Below are 24,126 nucleotides of genomic sequence, written 5' to 3' on the forward strand. Positions count from 1 at the left end.
AAAAAAACATTTTTTTAAAGTAGCAGAGAAATGTCAGAATTGGCCTGGCTGGTAAGTGGTTAATTATCCCATTATTTGTTTATTTTATATTACCGTTTTTAGAGTTTTAGTATATTGCAGAATTCTTAGCACCGCACATTGGGTATATATGTTTACATTGTCACCTTTTGAGAAGGTGGTGAGTGCTGGCACCTATTTCATAGTATTTTTTTATTTATTTTTCTGGGCTTTTGGATTTTTTTGTTTTTTTAGTTTTGGCAGCTCAGAAGGTCTATACATATACAGATGTGAACGTGTCCCATAAACCATGTTAAATGAACTGTAGTGCATTTCTGTAAAAAGCGCCCCAAAAAAGTATAGGTGTGAACCAGGGCTAAGAAAGGTGCACATGCAGGGGAAAACCTCTGCAGCTGATTTCTATAGAGCAGTAAAGATGTAAGGCTAGTGTAGTGGGGAGCACCTGTTTTATTTTGTTTTTCAGAACACATTTTACCAGTTTAGCTTGATGATTTACACACACACACGCGCGCGCACGTATATATATATATATATATATATATATATATATATATATATATATATATATATATATATATATAATGGTGTGGAAAATAGCGTACATAGAAAAATGTGTATGTTGCAGTAGTCTGTGTGAGTCAGTGTATCACTCACTCATCCTGTATGAGTACTGTATTTCCTCCTTTGGAGGGAAGTCAGTGTTTTGTTTTGCAATTGCCATGGAAATGGGTCTTCCTTCACATAGCTGTCAGTACTATCATTTCCAGTATGTGCTAAATGTGCTGCCTTAGATAAATTAGCTAAGATGGATTTTTATAGAAAATAATAAAAAATTGCATGATATCTAAATTTGTGCAAGGCTATAGTGTACAATTCTGAACACAAACAATATTGCCAAAAGTATTCAAACAGCAGTCAAACATTCCCATAGACACATTACTAAACTTTGTGGACAGTCTTCCCAGTAGAGTTGAAGCTGTTTATAGCTGCAAAGGGTGGGCCAACTCAATATTGAACCCTACAGATTAAAGCCAAACCCATTTTCGAAAAACTAACATTTGGCTATGAGTGACTGATAAATTGTTCACTGGACAAAATGCATGTAATTTTTGTTAGTTTTTTTTTTTACATATACCTAGTGCAGACAGTTCGGACAGGAAACACATTAACTTTTCAATTTATCATTCATTCGGCAGAAAATTTCCAAACTTGTCCTTTGTTTTTTCGGCTCAAAAATGTCCCAAAGATTATCGATTTTGTGCCCATTAAAGTGGTTGTAAACCCTTACAAACCAGTTTGACCTACAGGTAAGCCTAGATTAAGGCTTACCTGTAGGTCCAAGAAATATCTCCCAAACCTATACGGTTTAGGAGATATTTGCCCGAAGATGAGCACCGCCATAGACAGCGGCGCGCAGGCGCACTGAGCGTGGCATCCTCTATGAAGAAGGTACCGCGCAATGCTGCGCGTCTCGGCTCCCGTGTGCATGCGCGGGAGTGACGTCATCGCGGCTTCGCCGAATGACAGCGGCGGAGCAGCGAGACCCCACCGAGAAGATGGATGCGCCGGACTACAGGGGACAGCGGTGACTTCTCTGGCTCCTGTGTCAGGTAAGTGACACATAATGGGCTACTATGCGATGCATACTAGTCCATTATGCTTTACCTTTGCAGGGAATGAAAGAGGAAGTAAACCCATCAGGGTTTACTTCCTCTTTAAAGCCCCATAGACACTGTCCGATTTTCTGCTGATTTTTGTCTTCAGATTTACCAAAACCATGTAGTTCAAGGGCCTGCCTGATTTTATACACATTGAAACTCCTAAGGTTTGACCTCATATTATATGGTTTTGATAAATTTGAAGGAAAAACTCAGCAGAAAATCTGATAGTGTATATGGGGCTTAACTGGCCAAAAAAACGAACGAACTGTCTAAATGACCAAATTTCGGAAGATTTTTGGTATAGTGTATCATACTGGGATGCCATTTAAGTTCATGTGCATGTAAAGGCAGGGTCACAATACTTTTGTACATATATTTTTTTTATATAATATTTATATATAATTATAATAAAGTATTTGTTTTATTTCTTTATTTAACCACTTGCTTACTGGACACTTAAACCCCTCTCCTGCCCAGACCAGTTTTCAGCTTTCAGCGCTGTCACTCTTTGACTGACAATTGCGCAATCATGCAACACTGTACCCAAATTACATTTTTATTATTCTTTTTCCCCACAAATAGAGCTTTCTTTTGGTGGTATTTGATCACATCTGGGGAGGGGGTTATTTTTGCTTTTTTTTTTTAAATGTAAAAAAAAAGTTTTATATTTTGTTTTAAAATTTTGCAAACAGGTAATTTTTCTTCTTCATTGATGAGGCTGCACTGGTGGCAATCGAGAGGTAGCACTGATGGGCATTTATAGCGGGCACTGATGGGTGGTACTGATGTGCACTGGGTGGCAGCGATGGGCACACATGGATGGTGTTAGATGACACTGATAGCACTGCTAGGTAGCACTGATGAGGCACCACTGGTGGGCATTGATAGGTGGCACTAGTGGATATTGAAAGGTGGCACTGATATGCACTGGCAGTTGGTGCTGATATGCACTGGCAGGTGCCACTGGTGGGCACAGGTGAGGTGACTGCGCCTTTTCCTCTTCGGGATCTATGTTCCTTTTTCACAGAAGCCAGTGATCAGCTTTTTATTCTGTTCATGCTGAGGTTCTGCAGGACAAAGCTCGGTGGTGTACTTTTTGTGGGCGGCAGTGTGTCTTGTCATTGTGCATTTGGCAGATGTCATGTTCCCTTTTTTCCAGCTATGAGTCAGTGAGACCACAGCGTGTGCAGCTGTTTGTTTTCCCCCTGGTATCCACAGCTGCTGCGATGTTGCTGCTTTTCTCTTAAAAAGGGTCAATGCAAGTTTACAGTAAAGCTGGCCATACACAGCTGAAATGTAAGCCGATTCCTTCTTAATTGGGTGAAATTTGAGCTGTGGGCATCCCCAAAACTCAATTGAAAAATGTGACGTAGCTGGATTGAAAACTGTTGGCCGAACAGTGACTGCATCCTATCAACTGCAGTCAATGTTTAGATATTCAGCAGCTGCATGGATGGAGGAATCTATTGAGTTTCTCCTGTTCAGACCACAGACTGAACAAGAGAAATCTAGCCATGTATGACTCGCCTAAGACTTGTACAGAAACTCATTGAACTTTATTTGTCCTCTGAACTGTGGCATCTTCTAAGAAACTGTGAGATGGTATGTCACTGCAAAAGCCGCAATGTCGCGTGTCGCCTTCTTCCCCTCGTATAGAAGATATTAAACCACAGGGTGTGATTGCATCTTACAGCAAAGATTTCCTCCTATAATGCACAACTTTATCCATGTACTTACACGCTTAGATTATCTTTATCTACACCTCTTGAAATAAAAAAACAATACTTGTAATACATAGATATATGGTCTTTGCAGCAGGGCTTATCAGACTTGTAATGACCGGAGTCTTTAATTGGCTTCTAATGGTCCATATTTGATTTTGGCTGGGTTCACCCTAGTACGACATGACAGTCATACCACTTTGGATCCGATTTTTCCCCTCCGACTTGAAGTCTGACATGCCTCCGACTTCAATGAACAGAGATCAGAATTTGATCCCCGACAATACCAGGCACTGTCTGGTATAAATCTTTAGGGGAAACTCCACGCAAAAAAACAAAACAAAAAAACAGCATGGGTTTCCCCTCCCAGAGCCCTTGGGTCTGGTATAGATTTCATGGGGAACACCCCCCCCCCCCACGGCAAAAAAACAGCAAATTCCATACCAGAGTCTTATCTGAGCACACAGCCCGGCCGGTTAGAAATGGGGGTGTGGACGAGCGAGCGCCATATGGGGGGGTGCTTGGGGGCAGGGGGGGCTGAGCCTCCCACACCAAAGCACCTTGCCCCCATGTTGATGACAAGGGCCTCTTCCGACAACCCTGGCCATTGATTGCCGGGATCTGCGGGCAGGGAGCTTATCAGAATCTGGAAGCCCCTTTAACAAGGAGGCCCCCAGATCCCGGGCCCCCCAATGTGTGTGAAAATTGTCAAAAATAAAACACATTACACATGTTTTTAAAGTCATTTATAAAGCCAGCTCTGTCGTCTCTTCCGATCTTTTCTCCCCTCTTTGGCTCTTCTGCCTCCTCCGCTGACGTCTTCTGCCTCTGCCGGTTCTTCTCCCCTCCGTGAGTCTTCTAGCCCTCCCTGGTTCTCCTCCCTCTGTCTGCTGTCTTCTGCCTCTGCTGGGTCTTCTTTGCTTTTTTTCTCACTCTTTGGTTGGGTCTTCTCTACTGTCTTCTCCCTCTGTTCCTCTTCCGATGTTGACTCAACACTCTCCTGCTCTAATTCTGGGTGAGGTGTGTGTGACTACTTATATTGGCATGGGGCGGGGTCACCATGTGACATCACCCTGAAGCCCACCACTTATGTCACCACCCAGGGCATGATGGTCAGTGATGTCAAAAGGGGTGGGCCTCCGGTGACTCCGCCCCATGCCAATATAAGTAGTGGCACACTGCACACTCGGCATTAGAGAGGGAGAGAGCGTCGAGTCAACATCGGAAGAAAAACAGAGGGAGAAAAGTGCTTGGATAAGGGTCTGGTATGGATTTTGTTGGGACCCCCATGCCATTTTTTCGGCATGGGGGGGGGGTTCCCCTTAAAATCCATAACAGACCAAAGGGCCTGGTATGCTCTTGGAGGAGGAACCCATGCCGCTTTTTTTTTTTTTTTTCCTCAAGATCATCAGGGCACAAGTCGCATTCCAAAGTCAGATCAGTTAGGGCGGCAATCCGACTTTGATCTGACTTCAGTGATATTCATTGGGCTGTAGTAGGATCAAAGTCAGACCAAAGTAGTGCAGGGAGCATTTTCAAAGTCAGACCGACTTGTGTTGAACCAGTAAGGCCTCTTTCACACGGGGCGGATCAGTAAAGATCCGCCCCGTGATGATCCGCTCGCTCAGCGGGGATCGCTCCGTTGTCCCTGCTGAGCCGGCTGCGGACAGGGCGGTCTCCGCACACTGTGCGGGGACCGCCCTGTCAGCTCTCCGCTCTCCTCTATGGGGATCAGACGAGCACGGATCGTGTGTCCGTGTTCATCCGATCCGCTCTGCAGCCGGACAGAAAAATAGGATTTTCCTCCGTCTGCAGAATCGGACATTTGCGGAGGCGGACAATAGCGGGTGTCTGCAGACACCCGCTATCCCATAGGGATGAATGTATGGCCCGTATTTCATCCGCAAACGGATGGATGAAATACGGACATACTATCCGCATGTGTGAAAGGGGCCTTAAGATGGTTCCTATAGGGAAACATTGATTTTCACACATCATGCGACATGAGCTCCCAATGTCGGAGCATTTGTCATACCAGTGTGAACCCAGCCTTTGGGTAATTAAAGGCATTATAAACCTTCCTTCATCAGATGCACACTAATCATGTAGTTTCATGGTTTCATTTGTTGACCTGAATGCACAGTCTGTAGTAGAATAAACCAGTGTTTCTCAACCTTTTTTGCAGTCAAGGCACCCTTTAAAATTATGGACAATCTCGAGGCACCCCATTTAGCTGGGATCCCAGTGCTGATGGAGAAGGCAGACAAGGATGCTGTGCAGGCGCCTGATGTCCTTGTTATCAACCGATAATGTCTTTGATTGTTAGGATGCCAGTGGCTGGAAGATTGTGATGATGTACAATGAAAACCTGTGGCTTTGTGTAGCTAAAAGACAGGCTTATATCACCTGCTGGCTTGTATACAATTTTAGGGCAATTTGAGGATTTTTCCAAGGCACCCCTGAAGAAATGTAAAGGCACCCTGATTGAAAAAGGCTGGAATAAACCTTCACATTCGAGTCTCAGAAGTTTGTCTGTGTAGAAACATGGGGCATTGCACTGTACAGGTTAACGCATGATCTTTGTAGTCTGAGAATTAAAATTTCCTGTGAGGGATCCTACAATCTCCCGATCTCTGTCTAGTGCTGTGCAGCTGAGAGTTAAATGGTAATTAGATCTGGCATAAACAGGTAGAGCAGTAAGGAGTTGCAGTCTCCCCCCAAAAAAATTAAGTCAGCAGCTACAGTATTAGCCCTTACACACGGTTGGAGAATCCGTCGGAATGTGTCCTATCGGACCGTTTTGTCGGATAATCCGACTGTGTGTGGTATGCATTGGACTGTTTCCGTTGGAATATCCGTCGGACCAAATTTTCCAACTTGCTGGAAATATTTTCCGACAAACTGGGCCGGTCGGACATACTCCGATCATGTGTAGAGGATTCCGATCGGACAAAGTGCCACGCATGCTCAGATCAAATTCCTACATCAAAGCTATTGGCTACTAGCCTGAACATAGTCCCATCGTAACGAAATTACGTTATCACGTTCTGATATCTCGGATTTTCTGACAACTTTGTCTGACCGTGTGTATGCAACAGTTTCGGACAAGATCCGATGTATTTGGTTGTCGGAATGTCCGACCGTGTGTACAAGGGCTTAGAGGTGCACTGAAATTTTGACTTCCGAAACATATTGGACGAAAAAACGTTTTTTTACCCCAGTCGACTGAAAGAAAGGTGCCAATAATGGCACCAAAAAGGGGGCTCTCCGGGGGTTTCATCCTGGCATGCTCAGTCCTCGCCTACCTATTTTTCACGCAGAGCTGTGATCTCCCTCTGTGTCATGGAGCTGAATTGTTTGGCACAGGCTGTAACAATGTCCCGAATCTTCTTTTTATTTATTTATTTATTTATTTTTGCACTAAGGTGCTAAAAACGGCTAACAATAAATTAATATTAATTTAAATTGATATTAATTAAAAAGTCAAATATAATACAATCCTATATAAAAATATTTTTTTTAAACTAAGTGCATCTTACATTTTCAGTTCCTGCACCAAACTATCCATTCAGTGCACCTCTACTTTTAATATAAGGATACTTGCCTGTCCAGGGTTTCGTTGATTGGCTTCGGGTGCAGGCACCAACATAGGGTGAACCAGCAGTGAATCCTTCTGGCTCCACAGCCAGTGTCCTACTGTGCATGTGTGAGTCTCGCTGCTCTTTGTGCATGGTCCAGTGTTTCGTCAGATTAGGTGACTCGTCAGATTTTGCAATGGAAGTGACGTTCTGTCATAGCTATTTTACTACACCCTGTACTTGTAGTAGTAAGGCTACAGTGAGAAGGCGGCATCTTGTTTAAACCCCCCGGAGTCTTGCATTTCACACTTATTAGTGCACAAGATGGTGAAATACAGTATTCTGAAATCCGTCTGACTGTTTTGATGTTGAATTTTCAAAGCAGCGGTGTTCTGTGAGATTAACAAACCTGTGAGATCAGGCTGCCGCTGCTTTTAAAATTCAACATCCAAATAATCAGATGGATTTAAAAATACTGTATTTCACTATATAAGCTGTTTACTGTTAAAATAAGTGCGGAATGCAAGGTGGGTGTAACGAGATGTCCGCTTGCCACCTTCTGACCATTCTAACCACCCCAGATGACGTCTTCTATGACGAAACGCGTCAGTACTATACTGCAATCGTATTTTATCTTGATAAGCGCTTATACTACCGTACACATGTGAGTTTTGTACTTTTACTTTTTATCTTTCTATAAAAAACGGAATTACCCTATTTTTGGTCCCTGTTTTTTCTTTATATGTATTTAATCATACCTATGGATATATCTGGCTGAAGTTAAAATACCTCTCAACATATGAAGGGATCAGTTATATTCAAGGTCCCCCTGGATAACTGGCTGCTGAAAGTATCTGCATATGTTTGCAAAAGTCTGTATGATCCCCCAAATGTAAATTTGTGAGGATCCAATAATTCCGGTAAGCTTTCAATTCGCTTGGTGACGGGAATACCACGTGGTTAATGCACAAGTCTTTTATGAAGGAGGTGTAATATATTTCCTGCACACTTGTGGACCTTTGAAGGATATTATACACAAAGGACTCTATACCGTTGTATTGGGACTCCTTTTTTTCTCCTTTTTTTTGTTTTCTTGATTTTTCCTTTTTTTTTTTTTTCTCACTTTATAATCACTAATATATGTTCATATAGTAGTCAATACTTATGTAAGATTTTACATGTTTTGTGCACTTTTTTTATAGTGGAATTTTTCACTGAATGTATTGGTATAAGTTTGCACGTATTATGCTGTAGTGAAGGCATAATTATGTTTGGTGTTTAAAGTTTTGAGAAGCGCTACACTTTTATATAGCACCTTCTGACCATAGCCTTACTGCAGAGGAGTGCGGGGTGTAGCAAGATGGCCATGACAAAATGTCCCTTTGTTACAAAATCTGCCGGGTCGCCTAATCTGACAAAACTCCTGCCATCTTCTAGGACCTGGGTGTATCCCAGAAGGCAGTGGGGGGAAGGAGGAGGTGCCAGACATACTCGTAGATACCTGGAAGTGGGTACCTGTCAAAACCAGGTAACCCCCCTCTGAAAAGTGTATGTCCAAAGAGCGAACCGTTAAACACAACCTGAGGGCTGCCGTAGCAGCCCTCAGCCTGTGTGGGTTTTGTTCAGCCGACGACTGGTTTCAAATTAAAAGTGATGCGGCAGCTTCATGGCTACCGATCATTTTCACACAGCGGGCAGAGCAATGCCCCCCCCCCCCTTCTCCCATGGTTTCCAGGCCATCCTGTGCTTACCGGGACCCAGGATCACATCCTCCGGCTAGGGGAGAGATTGCAGTGAGACCGAGGCAAATCCATGCCTTGCTCTAACATGCAAACAATGAAACCAGAAGTGTTGTCACTTTCTGTTTCATTTGCACACTTTCCTAGCCAGTACAGCCAGGAGACACATCTGACCAAGCTGATCTGTGCTTGGTTAGATGGTGTGAAGAGCAGGGGAGGCATTGGGGTCTATTAGACCCCTAATGTCTCTATAAAGAGTTCCTGTCACCTGTCCAATGTTATCACATAGGGGTTTATTAACCCCTTGTGATGGCAATCACATAAAAAAAAAAAAAAAGTTACAATAATTCTAGCACAAGAGCTCCCAGTTTGATGAGCTTTAATGGCTTTTAAAGCGTCACCTGTGATGAGTTTTAGGCACCGTAGTTTTTGGCCATATCGCGGGCGCACACAATTTTAAGACATGGAATATTGGGTACCTTTTTACTCAGTGCAACCTCCTCTTTTATATATATTTTTTTTTTTTTATAATCTGTATTTTTATTTTAGTTTCTGTTGAACATAACAAAACATATAGTGCACAATACAATCGACAATGTATCACTATCCTGAGTAATTGACCACGTTAAACAGATCTAACATTGTGCAAAACATCAGGTAAAATCAAGACAGAAGGGGAAAAACAGTAACCATATGACTGGATAGAACATTTGAGGGGGGAAGGGAAAAACAAGGCCCTACCAGTGCGATTCACATCATGGGGGGGACCCCCTTCAGAGGCCCAGCCCAAGGCACACACCCCCCAACAGCTGTCAATACCCGAATTGGGGCAAAACACCCACGGCCCTCAGCAGGGTCCCGGCCAACGCCCCCCCCGGAGTGGGGCTTCAAGCCTCCAGCATAACTCCGTCAGGGGGGGAAGCATCACCCGGAACCCCGCCCAAGCCTCCCACGTCACCGGTCGCCCGTCAGAATGCCCAGGAGACAGCGGCCAAAGGCGTGGGCCCCAGCAACGGGCCACAGAGGCTGTGTCGCCCCTAGGGGCAAATCACCCCCCCCCCCAGGGCCCTGAGACTCTGAAAGAGGAAGGGAGGATACAGGTCATCACACTGCGATTGGCTCGGCAAAAAGTCATGTTCAGGCATGTACGTCACCACTCACTGGCCTCTTCAGCTTCAGTGAAGGCTCTGCTAGCTCCAACAGCGCAACATCCAAGCTAGATGGCATAGGGCCCGTGCCAGCAGTATGCCGCTGCCACAGGGCCCAGATCCTACCGAAACGGTCACTTCTGTCCCTGCACCGCGCCACCCACTCCTCCGCCTCCCTAATATCTTCCACCCCCTTGAGCCACTCAGTAATGGTAGGAGTCTGTGAGCGTTTCCAGTAGATAGGTACTAGACGCTTAGCGGCATTTAAGAGGTGGGGGAGTACACTCTTCGTATAGAGGCTCAGAGGAGGGGCAGGGAGGTGCAGGAGAAAGAGCGATGGGGTGAAAGGGATCTTGATCTGCAGAGCATTTTTAATAAAGGCGTGAATGTCGACCCAAAATGTGTGTATTACAGGGCAATCCCACCAAATATGTAAGAGAGTGCCTTTCTGGCCACAACCCCGCCAACAAAGGTCCGTGACCGAGGGGTAGATGCGGGCCAACGCTGCCGGCACCCGATACCAACGAGTCAAAAGTTTGTAGTTGGTTTCCTGTGTCCGGGAATCAATGGAGCTGGAGTGTGCCAATCGGTACACTAGCGATCGCTGGCTTGGTGTAAAATCGACCCCCAGATCACGTTCCCACACCCTCATAAAAACTGGTCGGATGGGGCCAGAAACCGCCCCCAGGAGCCGGTAAAGTTCAGAGACTAAGTGGGGAGTGGGTTCCTCTGCCATAAACACCTTTTCAAGCGACGTAAGAGATTATATGTCTCTTAACGTAGCGCCCAGGTTCGTAGTGAAGTGGCGAAGCTGCTTGTATCTCCACCAGTCCATTGGAAAGCGTCCGTATCTATCCCTCAAGGCATCCAGGGGTATCAGCTTACCCTTGTCTATAAATTTGCCACAGCTATAGTTACCATCAGCGGCCCAAGTCCCAAAAAAGGCTACCTGCTCTCCAGGGGGGAACCACCTGAACCCTCCTAGAGGAGCCAATGGAGATCCCGGGGGCGCCAGGGCATACATGGCATTTGACTGATCCCATACCCTGAGGGCATGGGTGGTCAGCGGGGAAGTTGTCCGTGAAAGTCCCCTATGTTCCCGCGGAAGCCAAGGGGCATATGCGAGGTCGCGACCCGCCAGGGTTTTTTCCAGAGGGACCCACAGTTTGGTGGCAGAGTGGTGGCGCCAAATCAGCATATGTTGAAGCGCAATAGCCCTGTAGTAACGACGAATGTCTGGGAGGCCCAGCCCGCCCCTCTCCTTAGATCTCTGCAGCACGGACATGGCAAGCCTAGGTTTTTTGTTATGCCATATGAACCCTATCATGAGGCTTTGGTCCTCTTTTATATTTTAACCAAAAATTGGTATTCTATGGTGTGGTTTTGCACTAAAATGTATTTTATATATTTTTTGCAAAATGTGTTTAATAAACAGTTGAGCAAATATCACGTGGAAAATAAATTTGCAGCCATCACCTTTTTATTCTACGGGGCCTCTGCTTTCAGAAAATATATAATGTTCTGAGAGTTTATGTAATATTATTGCCAAAAATTTGGATTTTTACATGTATGTGACAAAGAAAAAAAATAAATTGCTCTAGAGCCGAACTGGGTAAATGAAATGTGAAGAGATCAGTTACTGTGCCTTGCACGATATTGTTGCATTTTGTGCTGCTTCATTAAATAAGCTGGAGTCTTTTATATATTGATTTTAATATTCGTCTACTTTGTGGTATTACTATTATAGTTCATGCTCAGAATGATTGTAATGCTGCTGCTGAGTCAGAAATGATCCTAACTGGAATTTAGCTTTGAGGATTTGTGTTTAGGGGATGACATCAAGGAAAACCATGTGAGTGGGTGGAAGGGACGAAATAGATCTACAACAAAGGGAAACGCCTTGCTTGTGGGAGATTTTACCCTTGCTGAGTTGTGCTTTTCTCTGAAATCTGTTTCATTTAAAATGCCAATCCAAAATATTGTCCCCAGCCTAGTGTATTGAGTTTGTAGGCATGGTTGGTAAATTAAGGAAGAGCTCTACCACCAAATGAAGAGTACATTCTTACCCCTCCCTTCTCTAAAGTCTGAGAAAACTGACACTTCTGGGATTGTCATACTCCTGTGTAAAACCACCCCATCTCCCCCTTCCGCAGCACACAGTCGCTCCTCCTGACAGCCTCCACATTATTAATGTCTCTATTATATGAATGTTAGAACAGGAAATTTGTGGAAATCTCTACAACACAGAAAGAGAAACATATTTTATTTTCCTTTCATAGAGTGATGAAGGGTGGAACCTTTTACAGATTTACAAATCCACCCCAAACTCGTTCATCCATGTCTTTGTGGGCCTTGCTTTGTGCACTGGTGCACAGTCATGTTGGAACAGGAAGGGGCCATCCCCAAACTCTTCCCACAAAGGAGTATGAAATTGTCCAAAATGTCTTGGTATGCTGACCCCTTAACCACTTGGCGCCCAAGCTACGTCATATGACGTCATGGGCTTTGTGGTGTAATATCTGAATGATGCCTGAGGTTACAGACATCATTCAGATATCAGCATTTTCAGCCGGCGATTCCCTGCACCATAAGAACGATCATAGCGGCTGTTCCACCACTTGATCGTTCTTACGGGCGGCGGGAGGGGACGTCCGCCGCCCTACGGTGCTTGTACCGACTCACCGCTTCCATTGGTGAGTCGGTCACAGGATCCGCCGGCTCCCGGATGATACCATAGAGATTTCCGGCGGACCAGATGGTCCCCAGAGTCTCTATGATCGTTCAGAGGCCGGGCGCGATGTTATGATGTCACACCCGGCCTCTGCATTCAAATTAACGGCGCCGATTTGGCTGGGAAGCCAGGATCGTTTTTTGATTTTAGGCTTCCCAGCCTAGAGGTGAGATATGGGGTCTTATTGACCCCATATCTCACTGTAAATAGGTCCGATCATGCCATATTCCTATTACAAGGGATGTTTACATTCCTTGTAATAGGAATAAAAGTAATCAAATTTATTTTTTATTTTTTTAAAGTATCAAACTAAAAAAATAGAAATAAACAAATAATAAAAAAAAAAATTTAAAGCGCCCTTGTCCCCGTGAGCTCGTACGCAGAAGCGAATGCATACGCAAGTCCCGCCCACATGAAAACGGTGTTCAAACTACACGTGAGGTATCGCCGTGGAACGTTGGAGTGAGAGCAATAATTCTAGCCCTAGACCTCTTCTGTAACCCAAAACATGTAACCAGGAAAAAAATGTAAAGCGTCGCCTATGGGGATTTTTAAATACCAATGTTTGGCGCCATTCTACGAGCGCGTGCAATTTTGAAGCGTGACATGTTGGGTATCTATTTACTCAGCATATCTTCCTCTTTTACATTATGTAAAAAAAATTGGGCTAACTTTACTGTTTTTTTTCTGAAAAAAACGTATTCGAAAAATTGCTGCGCAAATACCGTGCAAGATAAAAAGTTGCAACGACCGCCATTGTATTCTCTAGGGTGTTTGCTTAAAAAAACATAAATAATGTTTGGGGGTTCTATGTAATTTTCTAGCAAAAAAATTATGAATTTTACATGTAGGAGAGAAATTTCAGAATTGGCCTGGATGCGAAGTGGTTAAAGAGGTTGTAAACGCTTTACAAAAAAAAAAAACCTGCAAGACAAAGGCATAATGAGCTAGTATGCATCACACACTAGCTCATTATGAAATACTTGCCTTAGAACGAAGCCCCCCTGGCGGCACCCTCACACTGCTTGCGCTCTGGAGCCACCAGTCATGGCACCCGTGGCTGTTGCTTCAGAGCGCCTGCGCCATGTAAATGGTACACGTTTAGGAGATATTTACACTACCTAATAGTTAAGCCTTATTATAGGCTTACCTATAGGTATGGTCTGCATAGAAAGTTTACTTGCTTTTTAGCAACTTAAGTCCCAGACCATTTTGCTGGCCAAAGACCTGAGCGCTTTTTGCAATTCAGCACTGTGTCGCTTTAACCGACATTTGCGTGGTCGTGCGACGTGGCTCCCAAACAAAAGTGTGAGTGATTCTAACGGGGCGGGGGGGGCATGGCTGTGTGTGACACGTCACTGATCTCTGCTCCCGATCACAGGGAGCAGAGATCAGTGACACTGTCACTAGGCAGAACAGGAAGATGTTTGTTTACATTAGCATCTCCCCACTCTTCCTCTCCTTGAGCCAATCGTGGGTATCTCTGCAGACATAGAGTCCGTGGTGCCCGCGACCCGACCCGGCGCCTGCAGGCCGCCACTTAAGGGCAATGTACAGGCACGTTAGCTTGCCTTACGAGCCCTTCTGCCAACGTATATCGGCGTGAGGCAGTTGGCAAGCGGTTAATGGACCAGTGCACAAAGCAAAGACATGGTTGAGCGAGTTTGGGGTGGAGGAACTTGACTGGCCTGCACAGAGTCCTGACCTCCGCTCCAATTCATCCCAAAGGTGTGCTATTGGGTTGAGACTGCGAGCTGGGCATTCTCGTCCACATCAATACCTGACCTCACAAATGCATTTCTGGAAGAATGGTCAAACATTCCCATAGACACACTCCTAAACCTTGTGAACAGCCTTCCCAGAAGAGTTGAAGCTGTTATAGCTGCAAAGGGTGGGCCAACGCAATATTGAACCCTACAAACTAAGGCTGGGATTCCATTAAAGTTCATGTGCGTGTAAAGGCAGATGTCCCACTACTTCTGACAAAGTGCATAGTGCATGTCCATATGTGTGACTGCATAGTCGCCTAACCTACGCTTGCCAATGGCTGTTCTACAGAATCTGCCGGTAGATTGGGGTACACAGGACAGGAGGGAGGGACAGAGAATGGCAGGATCAGCCAGGTTTTCTACAGTAGACAAAACATCTTGTGCCTGAGTGACTATGACAAGCAAATAATACTGCATGTGGGATTGGGATCACATTCCCTGATATACTGATGACCATTAGAGGGAGCAATTTATTAATTTGCATGAGTTATTTAGTAACTAAAAACCAGAACTTCAAGCGTGTAAAGTTTGAGTCATGGCAAAAATTATCAGGTAAATGTTGCAATTACATTACAAATGGTGTACCTAAAAGATGAATTCCAGGTGTGTGTGTGTGTGTGTCTGTCTCTATATCTATATATATATATATATATATATATATATATATATATATATATATATATATTATTTATTTTGGTACATTGGTCCAAATTAAACTGCTGTAACTATGCATCTACCATAACTCAGGGCTTGACAAATTTGCTTTGAAGTTAGGAGCCAGTTTTTTAACTATCAAATCTTGCGGGGGGAACATGTAACAGGTTCCCAAAGGTGAACTTATCCAAGCATTGACTGGGAACGTTCCCAGTCGATGCTTGCTACATGGAAACACGTCAGTTGGAGAGAATTTTATGACGTCACCACGCACCAGCTGACAATCTGAAAGCTCGCGGCTGTGTCTGTATTGTATTTCTTAGCTGTGCTTGTGCAAAATTTGAAATAAACTACCACTTTTTACTGCACTATGAAGTTCCTTCTTTTTCTGAATCTTTCACATATACTGGAGGAGTACAAGGCAAATTAACTGGAAGGTTGGACATTTACTAATCATTTCATTGTCTTTGATGGAGGAGAGTGGCTAATACTTGGAGCAGACCGGGTGGAACATCACAGCTGATCACTGTGCATATCGAGCGAGTTTGAGCGCCATAATTTGGGGTCCATCTTGTCCGATAAGAGGCGACCTGGGTTTCATTTTTTTTTTCTCCACTGGGAAATACAGTTGTGCTCATAAGTTTACAGAATTTGTCAGAATGGCCGAATTTCTGATTTTCTTGGCCATTTTTCAGAATATGAATGATAAAACAAAAACATTTTTCACTCATGGTTAGTGTTTGGCTGAAGCCATTTATTATCAAATTAACTGTTAACTTTTTTTTTCTTTCTTATATCTGTTTTTTCTTAACATTACAGAACAGTGATATACATCTCTCACAGAACAATTCCATCCAATAACATATAATCACGTTGCTTAACTCACTCCCAAATCCATATTACTTATTAAGTTGCCTTCTCATTCTTCCATTACAGATATATACTTTATTCTTTTCCTTCTCCCCTTCCCTCCCCTCTATCCAGGATCATATCCTTGTACTGAAAATTATCATCCTGAAAATAGCATTTTGTCATCTGGCCTAAAAAATAAAAAAAATGCTGCCCATTGTGGGGGTGTCATCCTGGCGTGCCCCAGTTCCCAGCTCCCTCTCACAGAACAGTGATCTCCATGTGTCACGGGGCTGAATTGCCCGGGCCACAGTAACCACGTCCTGCCTCCTGTGATTGATGGCACACTGATCCAATGGTGGGACATTGAATCAGTGTGACATGATCACAGGAGGCGGGACATTGTTACTGCTGCCCGTGCAATTCAAATACAGTCCTGTGACACACAGAGATTGCCACTCTAATGCGGGCACAGGTAGGCTGAAAATGATGGGCATTGGCGAGGCTGCTGGGCACTTGCAGGCTGCATATGATGGGCAATGGTGATGCTGCTGGGCACTGGTAGGCTGCATATGATGGGCGCTGGTGAGGCTGCAGGGCACTCGCAGGCTGCATCTGATGGGCACTGGTGAGGCTGCAGGGCACTGGCAGGCTGCGTCTGATGGGCACTGGTGAGGCTGCAAATGACAGGCACTGGTAAGGCTGCTGGGCACAGGTAGGCTGCATATGATGAGCACTGGTGAGGCTGCTGGGCACTGGTAGGCTGAATATGATGGGAGCCGGTGAGGCTGCTGCGCACTGGTAGGCTGCATATGATGGGCACTGGTAGGCTTGATATGATGGGCACTGGTGAGGCTGCATCTGTTCGTCACTGGTGAGGTTGCTAGACACTGGTAGGCATCATCTGCTGGGCACTGGTGAGGCTGCTGGGCACTGGTAGGCTGCATATGACGGGCACTAGTAAGGCTGCTGGGCACTGGTAGACTGCATATGACGGGCACTAGTGAGGCTGCATATGACGGGCACTGGTGAGGCTGTGTCTGATGGGCACTGGTGAGGCTGCTGGGCACTGGCATTCTGCATCTTATGGGCACTGATGAGGCTGCTGGGCACTGGTAGGCTGCATATGACGGGCACTGGTAAAGCTGCTGGGCACTAGTAGGCTGCATATGACGGACACTGGTAGGCTGCATATGATGGCACTGGTAGGCTGCATATGATGGACACTGGTAGGCTGCTTATGACGGGCACTGGTAGGATGCATATGACGGCACTGGTGAGGCTGGGGTAGGCTGCGTATGATGGGCACTGGCAGGGTGCGTATGACAGGGCACTGGCAGGATGCACCTGACAGACATTGGCAGGCTGCATCTGATGGGCACTGGTGAGGCTGCTGGGCACTGGCAGGCTGCATCTGATGGGCACTGGTGAGGCTGCATTGATCTCTTTTATCATGTCTGCAGTCTCTGACCATCTCCTGTATCATGTCTGCTAGAGGAGCACCGAATGGAGATTTTGTTAATACTATTAGTGTATTTAAGTAAGAGATTGCAGACATGATACAAGAGATAGAGACTGCAGACTGCATTTTTCTTGAGCTTTTCTTGCATTAAGGTGCCAAGAATGGGCAACAATAAATTCATATTCATTTAAATGAATGATATTAATTAAAAAGTCAAATATAATATAATTTATATATAAAAATATAAATATTTTTAAAAGCTGTCATTTTCAGTATCCGTGTTTGGCCTAGAATAAAATTCTGCACTTTTCCAGGGAATACATGCACAGCCTTCTTCACATGGAAGTGCAGGTGTGTTTTAAGGCTTGTCTATAGAAAATGTCAGGCGCTCCTGAGGGAAAGGCACACCTTTCCTGAACACTGCACTGGCATCCTCTTTACTCCTCCAGCATTGCTGCCCTGACATTTTTATAGAAGGTGTGCCTGTTTAATTCTCTGCGTGTAATGTTCATGTTCTGTTTGTAAGATGTATTATAGCTAAGCTTACACTTGCTAGTAAAAATAACATTAGTTACCCATTTACGGTATGATGCCTTGTAATGATGGGTGGCCTGTCAAGAAATATTGTATCTCAAGGTTAAACATTGTTATACCCTGTACATACATACATACATACATTTCTGCCGGAAATTCCGACTGTGTGTACGGGGCATTCATTTCCTCTGCAGCAATTTATGACCGACTAGAAAATTTAAAGCTGCTATCAGTTTTGTTGTAATGGGCAAGCTGATGAAGGGGGGGAAACCCTTTCCTGAAAGTTAATTTTGTTGTGTTTCTGTCTGTACAGTAAAGAAAGAGAAACCCTCCAAAGACAAACTCTGCCACTTCTGTTCAGTGTGGTCAACAATTCCACCTTCCTGTCCTCTTATACCCGAGACCTTTTAAAGAGCAAGTAAACCTTGAAACCTTTGCTGAGATCTGCAACCTTTTTTTTTATTTATTTATTTATTTATTTTTTCTTTTCCCAAATCAAATGACTTCCTAGTGCCATGTGGTGCAGAGGCCCAGCAGTTAGCTAATCATTGGGTTCTAAGGAGGAATGGATCCTTGCCACTTGACATTGCTTCCACTTTTCTTTACTGCAGTTAGATAAATATATGTCAATAGCCTGTCCTAGTCTGTTATTGAAGGGTTAAGGAGCAACAGCAAATTCTGTGCTTTGTTCCTATCTCCCAGCTCTTTGTATTAGATTAAAAAGATTGTGCAATCTGGTAGAGCAGGACTACACAACCTTTTTCACATTAGGTGTTGTTGCAAAGCATTAGACAACAGACTTGCCAGTGAACAATAGCGCATTGTAGTCTTAGGTTGGTTTAAATGTTTGCAGTCGTAGGTTTACTGCTAATGGCAAGGTAAACACAATCGTTTTATGCTAATTAATGAATTCAACTTGCCATTAGCAATAAAACTATGAGTGCAAAAAATTATTAATTTGTACACATGCAAACCATGTCCAGGCCCAATGTATGCACTTCAGACCTCCAGATCACTCACAATGCATAAACCTCAAAACCCAGAACAGCTCCAGTGCATAAACTTAGAACCTTCGATCAGCTCCAGTGGATAAACTTCAAACTACAGATCAGCCCCCCTGCATAAACTTCAGACCTAACCCTGTAGGAATGTGGGCAAGCTGGTTCCGCACAGCACCCCAACATCCTCACCCACTGACGCTAACATCAGAAGCACTGCCTGGGTACTCGATGCAGGTTGAGGTTGTTTGTGAAACTGAGAGGATGACTGTTCTTTAGAGGTGGAACACCGGGGTGCCTTGTCACAGCTTAGCAGGCCATGCTGGCTCTAGTAGTACCACACAGGCTGCACATGACATAAGAGGAGAGCGAGGACAAGAAAGTACTTATACAGAATACTGATGATGGGGATGTCACGTTCTATAGCCTACAGTCATGGGACGTGGATTTAATACAGAGTTGTGAGGCCACAGGAACACTTGGCATTTCTAATACCCTTTTACCCAGCAATCACCCACAACCCACTTTGATCACCTACCTCCCTTCACCCTCCTCCTCAGATGGATGGAGCTGGCCTATGTCAGTGAAAGCCATTGAGAATGGAGGATGCTATGAATGTGACTGCCCAGCAAGGAGGGGTATGTCTGGTGCGGGGTGTGAAAAGTGAAAACCTTGCAGCAATGACTGTTGTATGTGCGAATTAAGCTGCTCCCCAAATGCTGTAGGTGATCTACTGTGCAAAGTGTGTATAGTGTTTTTAGGGGGCACTGTGACTAATACTTAGATAAAAACCTACATATAATACATTGTGAGCAATGAAAATGCAATACAGTATATATACACAACAATACATATGATAGATAATTGAAAGTGTGAATAGTCCATATTGTTCAGTGAACTGTCCAAACAAAACGTGATTATTGAATCAATAGGTGTAGATATCCTCCACCGCTTAATAGACATTCAATGACACCTAATGTCCTGGACCTTCCTACCTGTTCTCTCCTCTCCACCACCTCAGATATGAGATGAGGAAAAACAAGGAGAAACCAATAGTGTAATATTGCTTAGTTTATTTAAAACATAAAATATAAAAATGCCTGCTTGCATTGTTTTGTGCCTGCGTCCCGGTACTAGGAGATTTTTGGCCAAATAGAAGCCGCACTCTGCCCTGCTTGTGCTTGGAGTTGGCGTGTGCGTTCCACCGCCGCTGGAGGTAAAACCGAAGTGGCGTGACCAGAAGCTGCCTCGATGTACGTTTTGACTGGTGCGGGTTCTACGACTGATGTCTGGAAGGTGTTTGGGCCAGGTTTTAAATTTGACAGCCCAGTATGTTGTCAGTGCAAATGATATTGCGCCCTGCCCAGGCAGATGTATCGGGGGTTGCTTATGCCTCTGACAGATTAAAAGACTGCAGTACTAATTTAAAAATGTGTAACTGTATTAAATGTTGGTCTGCTTTAGAGAGGACTGATGTTTGGAAGCTGTGCCCAGCAAAAGGCAGCTAGGCGGCAAAGAACTAGTAGTCACTATTGCCTGTGGGCTCCCTGCAGCTGATCTTTTTTCATTACTGACTTAACATGCCTTTCTCTGAACTGTGTCTCTGTGTGGGGGCGGCCATCTTAGCAGAGGCCAGTATTTGCTTCCCCATGTCAGAGCCTCCAGCAAGAATAGCATTGTGAAGCACAGTAGTGACGTCACCAAAATTCATTCCAAATGTCCTAAAACTAGCCGTTAGAGGCAGCATTGCCTGAAATTCATACTGCAGACAAAACCCATTACCAATACCATTATGACCACTGTCAGGTAAAGTGAATAAAGTTTAATTTGTCATTCCACTGGCACCTGAAAGTGAGTCGGATATATTAGGCAGCAAGTGAACACGTTGTCCCTGAAGTTGCTATGTTGAAAGCAGAAATTATTAGTAGACATAAGGATTTGAGCGACGTTGACCAGGACTAAATTGGAATGGCTAGACAACTGGGTCAGAGCAACGTCAAAACTGTAGCCCTTGTGGGATGTTCCCAGTCTGCAGTGGTCAGGACCTACTAAAAGTGGTCCAAAGAAGGAAAACCAGTGAGCCAGTGACAGGGTCATTGGGCGGCCAAAGTTCAATGAAGCAAAGGCTGGCCTGTGTAGCCCTGTCCAATAGAAGAGCTACTTTGGCCAAATTGCTGAAAAAAACGAATGCAGGTTCCGATTGAAAGGTGTCAGAACACACAGTGCATCACAGTTTGTTGCATTTGGAGCTGCATAGCTACAGACTGGTCAGGGAGCCCATTCTGACCCATGACCACAGCCAGTTAAACACAAATTAAATTGTTAAATACGCATTTTAAAATTGGTAAACATTTTAAAACTAGTCAAACTTTGTTTGTAGCCACTAATGGTTTCTTCTGGTGCCTCATGTAAGGCCAGCCATTGTCACTCAGCTATGCTTTCTGAAGTTGAAATAGTTGAATACAGTGCTTAGTCTGGCAATATTTAAGAATAAATACAAGGCTAGAAATATGAGCCTTTGTGGGATGAGATAAACAATGGTAACTCTAGTCCCCAGCCAGAGAAACACCAAAACAGAGAGCGGGCGGACTTTTGCGGTGCACAACAACGATAATAAAAATGTAATGAAACGGCAATATAAAAAGTATTTTATACATTTATTAGAAAATTAATATAAACAAAATATAATGTACACAATCAATGGCTAATAGAAGCGGTGAAGTATTTTGACTAGTTTCGCTTTTCCAGCTTCTTCAGGAAATACAAACATCTACAAAACCTTTGTGGGATGTTGAAAAGTACTCTCCAGCAACCTCTTGTATTGCTTGCTCTTTCATTGTTTGAGGTTTTATAAACCTAGAAACCTAAATGTTTTTTTCCCTCCTATTGTTTAGGTCATGTGGATGCCTTTACTTCAAAGTTCTTCATGTTAGAAGAAGTCACTGCACAAAAGCTAAAGGAAAAAGTCAGCACATTCAAGTAAGTGTGACTATATAGTTTTTTTTTGTTTTTTTGGGGCTCTGGGCTGTATTCGTATTTACTGTGTAGTTTTGGATGTACCCACTCTGGGATGTTGAAACTCTTCCTGTTGCATCCACAGTAGTCTAAAATACATGATTCCCCAAAATAAATGATGGGGTTTTCCTCTGACAATAATGCTACAAGGAAGATGAATCTTGGAGTTGTAGCAGGGACTGCTTCAGAGACTAGTGCTGCGCAAAAAAGATCACACAGAATGCAGCACTGTGTGTGTCTATCTGTGACTGCTTTTACATATACATAGTCTTGGCCGGTGGATGACACAGAGCTGGGGCGCAGAGTGTTTTTCCGTTTTGTGAATGAGCTACTAGTGATGTTGGGCTGTGCTATACAAACCTCTGACCCAACATTGCTGATCGTTCTTTCATAAAAATCAAGGCCCACACAGCCCTGTAGTGCTTTGTGATCCATTGGCCAGAATGTGCAAAAACTGCCTTGATAACCCTATAGAGCGCTGCAGCTCTGAATAACCGCTCACTATTATGAACAATCAGCGCTGTATGTTCATTCATAATAGTAAAAGGTACCTTACAGCCAAAGCTCTCTGGGATCTTTTGTGGTTATGAATGGACAAGCAGAGCTGTTTGTCCTTTCCTAATAGAGATCACTCAGAAACGGGCGGAACTCTTTACTGGCTGTACCCCCCCCCCCCCCCAACAGGAGCACCCATGATTCAGGTTTGAAAAAGGGGGTGAAGCTATAGCCAGCATAAAGTAGTGTGTTTGGGGGGCTGGGTCACTGATCAGAATAGGACCAAATGCTATATATGCACTTTGTCCCCTGGGGAGTTGAATAATAGTACTTCTTTAATGATCTTGAAATTTGTGGAGACGAAAAGATTTAAGTGATAAGTTTATATATGTGGAGGTTTCCAAATTTGGCTCAGTTCACTGAAAGCTGGCTGCATATTCAGCAACACTGTTACCTCGCGGTCACACTAATGGGATTTGTGGTGCTTCTACTGTTGTGCTACAATACATAACAATAGAAATCAGATTATTCTATATGATGCCAGTTCACACTCATGAAAAGGTGCAGGGGCTTCTCTTGGTGCAACATTTTGGCCCCTGTAGATTTCCAATGGAAACATGTAGAAAACGCGAATACATGTGTTTTAGAGCATTTTTATGCATAACAACCATCTCTCTTCTACAAAAATCCACTCTAAAGCCTCCCACGCTTCGATCTTTGGATGACCGAATGTCTGTTTTTTGTGGCATGCTAGTCTATGTCGAAAGTGAAGAGGTTACTCGCAATATGAAAAATTTCGTATGACAGAATACAATGTCAGAAGTGACGTAATGTGTTGAATAGTTTTGTATGTATTCTTTTGTTTCTGAGCATGCGTAGTCTTGCTATTAAGATTATTTTAAGACGAAAACCGTACTAATGAAATGAAAATCAGACATTGATTTCACATTCGACGAAAATGTTATAGTATGCACATCCAGCTTTTGTCTGCCGAAAAAGCAAAATCGGCTGTCGAAAGCACCGCACTAACGATCTGAAAATCAGCAGCTCGTCGTACAAATTATTCCATCGGATTTTCATATCGTGTGTACAGGCCTTGAGACTGGCCATACATTATACAATTTTCCTTTAGATTTACCAAAACCACAAAGTATTAGGTCAAACCAAAACACCTTTTCAATTTGTATGTAATCAGGCAGGCACTTGCACTACATAGTTGAAGGTAAAGCTAAAGTAAATTGAATAAGAAAATTCTATAATGAATGGCCAGCTTAACCAAGCTGCAGATACAATTGAGAGTGCAGGCCAGACAATGTTGGATGCTGAAGAGCTGGTACATGAAAGGGGTTTGCTCTACAATCCCAAAAAAACAATAATTACAAGGGTTGCTGCAAGGGCAATGGCATTATTCATGCAGTTTTAGGCTGTGGTCAGATAGTACAGCTACACACAACAGCACAGAGGAAGCAGATAAAAAGAGGAGGTCTCCTTATGTCACAGGAGATATTGCTTGTTGGCCAAAACAAAAAAAACATGAAGCATGAAAAATACATCAAAAATAATTTGAACACCGCATGATTTTACAGGAGTATTTGTGTGAATGGCTGGCTGCATGCAAAATTGTGGACTGGGTGAGCTGCACATGTTACTAGTGGTTATCCACATCAAGCCCTCACTGAAGGTTCTTGTATTTGCATACTAGCAAAGGTGTACCTGTTCCTCAACAGATGACTAAAGTTAAAGTTGTAATATCT

The 24,126-nt window shown here is 43.9% G+C and overlaps 1 protein-coding gene across 1 annotated transcript in view; it reads left to right on the forward strand.

Moving 5' to 3' along the window:
- ICE2 (interactor of little elongation complex ELL subunit 2) overlaps nucleotides 1-24,126 on the forward strand; it is a 266,066-nt gene that overhangs the window by 188,811 nt on the left and 53,129 nt on the right. The window contains exon 13 of the mRNA XM_077472932.1: nucleotides 21,757-21,841. Coding sequence (XP_077329058.1) covers nucleotides 21,757-21,841 — 85 coding nt within the window. The remainder of the gene's footprint in view (nucleotides 1-21,756; nucleotides 21,842-24,126) is intronic.

The sequence above is a fragment of the Lithobates pipiens genome, unplaced genomic scaffold, assembly GCF_037356315.1.
Source record: "Lithobates pipiens isolate NorthernLeopardFrog02 unplaced genomic scaffold, aLitPip1_a1.2 Scaffold_8, whole genome shotgun sequence".
Classification (NCBI taxonomy): domain Eukaryota; kingdom Metazoa; phylum Chordata; class Amphibia; order Anura; family Ranidae; genus Lithobates; species Lithobates pipiens.